The sequence below is a fragment of the Oculina patagonica genome, chromosome 7 (assembly GCF_052425735.1).
Source record: "Oculina patagonica isolate OP01 chromosome 7, crgOcupat, whole genome shotgun sequence".
Taxonomy (NCBI): domain Eukaryota; kingdom Metazoa; phylum Cnidaria; class Anthozoa; order Scleractinia; family Oculinidae; genus Oculina; species Oculina patagonica.
The window spans coordinates 7933913-7937728 of NC_135764.1; the positions used below are offsets into that span (position 1 = coordinate 7933913).

Below are 3816 nucleotides of genomic sequence, written 5' to 3' on the forward strand. Positions count from 1 at the left end.
TTTTTAGCAGTGCCTCTTGGCTCTCTCAAACCCACCGGGGGAAGGGAGGGGAGGGCTAAGAGAGTTGCTGCCACTGGCAGTTCTGGGGCCTTGTTTTCTTAAATCAGGTCAGATTGATAAGAAGGAGAAGTTTAATTTACGGTATGTCAAATCCGGCTAATTTATTTCGCCGAAATATCGAATTAGAGTTACACGAATACTGCCATCGTTCTCCCACGTTTCATGCGCCAGACTCTGTGGCGATGATCGTTATTTATAGACACTGGCTTGATGACGTAATATAAAGAATCGATCAGTTTTCTCGAAATTTCGGCAAAACCCCGAGAGTACTTTCACTTTCGGAAGCCAATTCAAATTTTCGTTGTGGTAAGTACAGCTAAGCCTTGTGCTCTCTGTCTTTAATTTCTGCTAGTTTAGAATACTAAGAGGATTTCCTTTATGATCAAGTCATAGCCGATGAAAGATCAAACAAAGCTGTAAATGGCAAATTCGATAGCGCCGGGCAGAGAGCTGTTTTGTGCATAATGAGATCTCATGTCTGGTTTGAAAAGGCGGAAGTGTGAAATTGAACAAATCGTAAGAAAGTACTTAATAAAATAATACAAATAGTCTTTCGAATGTTAAAATACATTGGTACAGCTGTATGCAGAGGACAAGCTGTCCTTTTACAACACTTCGGCCGCCTGTATATACCCGGTCTGTATGACAGCTTGTGAAATCTAAAATGTAAATTCGATCGATGAATATCAATAACAAAAGCGGAATAGTCGATTATTTTCAAGACCTTTCCAAGTAAAACAAGAATGAAGACCGCAGGGATTCGCACGGACACTCAAACAAAGAGTTTCTTCCACGGTAGTTTGAACATTCTTGTTTAATACTCAGTCTGCATTTTTCTTTGCTTTGCAGGATATAAAATCGTCTTGTCTCACTTGACTGGTTTTTTGTTTCAGTTTGGTCCGGAGACCAGTCAATAACGGAACTCGGTAAGTTCTTGCCGTTAACCGTGTTATTTACTAATAGTTATACTTTGCTGAATACGGAAAGCAAGTAACGTGAAAGAACGACCGCCAGAAGACCGCCAGAAGCAAACTGTGTAGTGTCATTATACAGCAGAAATTAGTTGCTTATTGCCTGCTATTAACGCTTGGTGATTTTGCTTTTATTCTATCAACTAACAAGATTGGTGAGGGAGAACTGCTTTGGACTGATTTAAATAATAAGAACGAGAGAATCACGACATTTGATCTGTGGCGAAGAATACGCTTTGAATAACAACACTTACGCATCCACACTGGCGGCTGAACGTTTGTAATCATAGTTATTTATAGACAGTCATAACACTTGCTGCTTGGATGATGTCATATATGATATAATTGCGATCGAATAATAACTTTATTCAAGTGTCAATAAAATACTACCAGTAACTCACCACTTGTTGAGGACACTGCCCAAAGTTTAAAAACAGAAAACCGAGTGTTGGTTTTGTTCTTTCACCTTCGATCTTAATTAATCAATTAATTAATTAATTAATTAATTAATTAATTTTAATTAATCTTAATTAATTTTTAATATTACGGTTTGGCGATTTAATTTCCTTCAAAAGGAAGAAGGATGAAATTGACCAAATCGCGCAAAGTACTTTATTATTAATTAAATGAATAGAAATGGTAAGGCCTGGTTCACACTAGCGACATAACGACATAACAGCAAGGTCACGCAAATGCAAAAAACACCTCACATTGATGTTTTATGTCACCAGTATGAACAACATAACATAACGACATAGTTGGATCATAATGACATAAGCATAATGACATAAGGAAAGAATTGAACTTTTCTTTATGTCGTTATATCGCTATGTCGCTAGTGTGAACCAGGCTTGGTCTTTCGTGTCTTTAAATAGCTTATAAAAACCCAGAAGAACAGTCGTTATAGCACATAGGCCACCTGTGATATATGCAGATGAATCCCATTGATTTCATAAACAACAAAAATGGAAGCGATGATTTGAAGAATGAGTATATGTCGTCTGCAAGAGATTCGTATGTAACACATTGAATAAGAATGTTCCTTTGCATCGAGTTTGAACTTTGTTTTTTTATTTTTTAGTGATACTCAATCTGCATTTGCCCTTGCAGAGTACCTGTAAGGCACTGCTCTTTCTTACTTTACTTGGATCTTTGGTTGACCTTGGTTTCATTTTGATCGGGACATCGAAGAACAGACAACGGTAAGTTTATTCGGCTTGCTTTAAACCGTTCTTCATTTCCTGTAGTAAAAAAAGAAGGGTGACGAGACGGTTATATAGGTGGTTTACTGCTGGTTTCTCTCTCCCTCCCTTTTCCGGACGTTACGTTCGCCTTTGGACGCGCTTGCATTTCTCTGTAACTCAACTCTTGGGTCACTGAGTCCTTTTCTGAAGCAGGCGTCCACTGGAAATAGATTGCGATATACAGTACTTGTTTAGAAAAGCACCATAGTTGTTCGAGAAAGTAAACTCAGTTATTGAATAAGAAGGAGTTGAAATAAAAGCTATAACTGAAAGGATGTTTTGCAATGCATAGTCGTATGTGAACTATCAACAAATGTATTGTATTACGGTTTTGTCTGTGGCCGCGTTGGTGCCGTGCTTGTTTAGTCGACGAGGGAGCGTTTACATTTCAAGAACAGTTTTAAATGTTAATTTTCTGAAATTGTATAGTAGCCGAGTCAGTCTGCGCCCTTATAAATAACGTTATTCTTTGCGACTAAACAACTTAAATCTATTTTGCTTTGCTTAGTTCCTACAACGCATACAGAAAAAAAGATCCATGGATAACATACAAATTGTTACAGATGTCATCTTCATAGGAATAGTTGTTGCCACATTCCTTCGCACAACCGGTCGTGGTCTGAAAGCTGTCGAGTTTTGCAAGGAATGTTTGATTTTACTAAATAATAAAGGCCCGGAAATGGAAGAAGAAACTGCCAAGATATCTTATTTTGCTATTTATTATACAATGTTTATGGTGTATTCTTTTATTGCTGATTGCACGTCATATGCAATACAGTATGGCAAGAAAGTTCTTTTCATATCCCGCGAATGTAGTAAAACAGCCACTGTTGCCATGATAATGGCGGGAATATACCAGAGTCAAAATAAACATACTGAAGCAAAAGAACTTTACAATAGAGCAATCGATATCATGATTAAAACTGGCGACAGAAAAAGAGAAGCAGACGCTTATTGTAAGTTAGGATCTATGCTTTATCAGCTTGGAGAACTTAGAAATGCTCAACAATACATAGAGAAAGAACAAGCAATCAGAATAGAAATTAAGGACAGAGCAGGGGAAGCGACATCTTACGGAAACCTTGGAACTGTGTTAAGTTCTCTCGGTGAATATCGCAAGGCTAAAGAATATCTCGAGAAAGCACTAGCAATCAGAATAGAAACTGAAGATAGAAGTGGAGAAGCAGCTGATTACGGTGTTACGTTACCGTTGCGTTACTCGCGTTATGATTACATCATCTGATCCCGAGTTCCCGGATGAACTCGTGCTCGTGTAATTCCTAGAGAATAAAATAGTCAACATGGCCGCCGGCGTGTCCTCATTTATTCATCGATAGAACCGAGCATAACATGGTGTCAGAAGCGGTTTAGCTTAGCATCCAGCCTCAACTCTTCTTTTTCTTTTCTACCGAGCGAGCTACTCGTCGAAAGCGCTCCAACAAATACGTCAAGAACAACTGAAAGCTTCAACAGCATTGCATCACTCGCGCCATGCCAAAACACGACAAGCCCATCCTCGATGTACAAGCCGTGCGATCTAA

At 38.5% G+C, this 3816-nt stretch overlaps 1 protein-coding gene across 1 annotated transcript; it reads left to right on the top strand.

Moving 5' to 3' along the window:
* Positions 1 to 272: 272 nt before the first annotated feature.
* Positions 273 to 3518, top strand: LOC144659146 (uncharacterized). The gene is made up of 4 exons (XM_078519590.1): positions 273 to 366; positions 910 to 986; positions 2142 to 2233; positions 2784 to 3518. The coding sequence occupies exon 4, from the start codon at positions 2814 to 2816 to the stop codon at positions 3516 to 3518; it is 705 nt and encodes a 234-aa protein (XP_078375716.1). The 5' UTR covers positions 273 to 366; positions 910 to 986; positions 2142 to 2233; positions 2784 to 2813.
* The last annotated feature ends 298 nt before the right edge of the window (positions 3519 to 3816 follow it).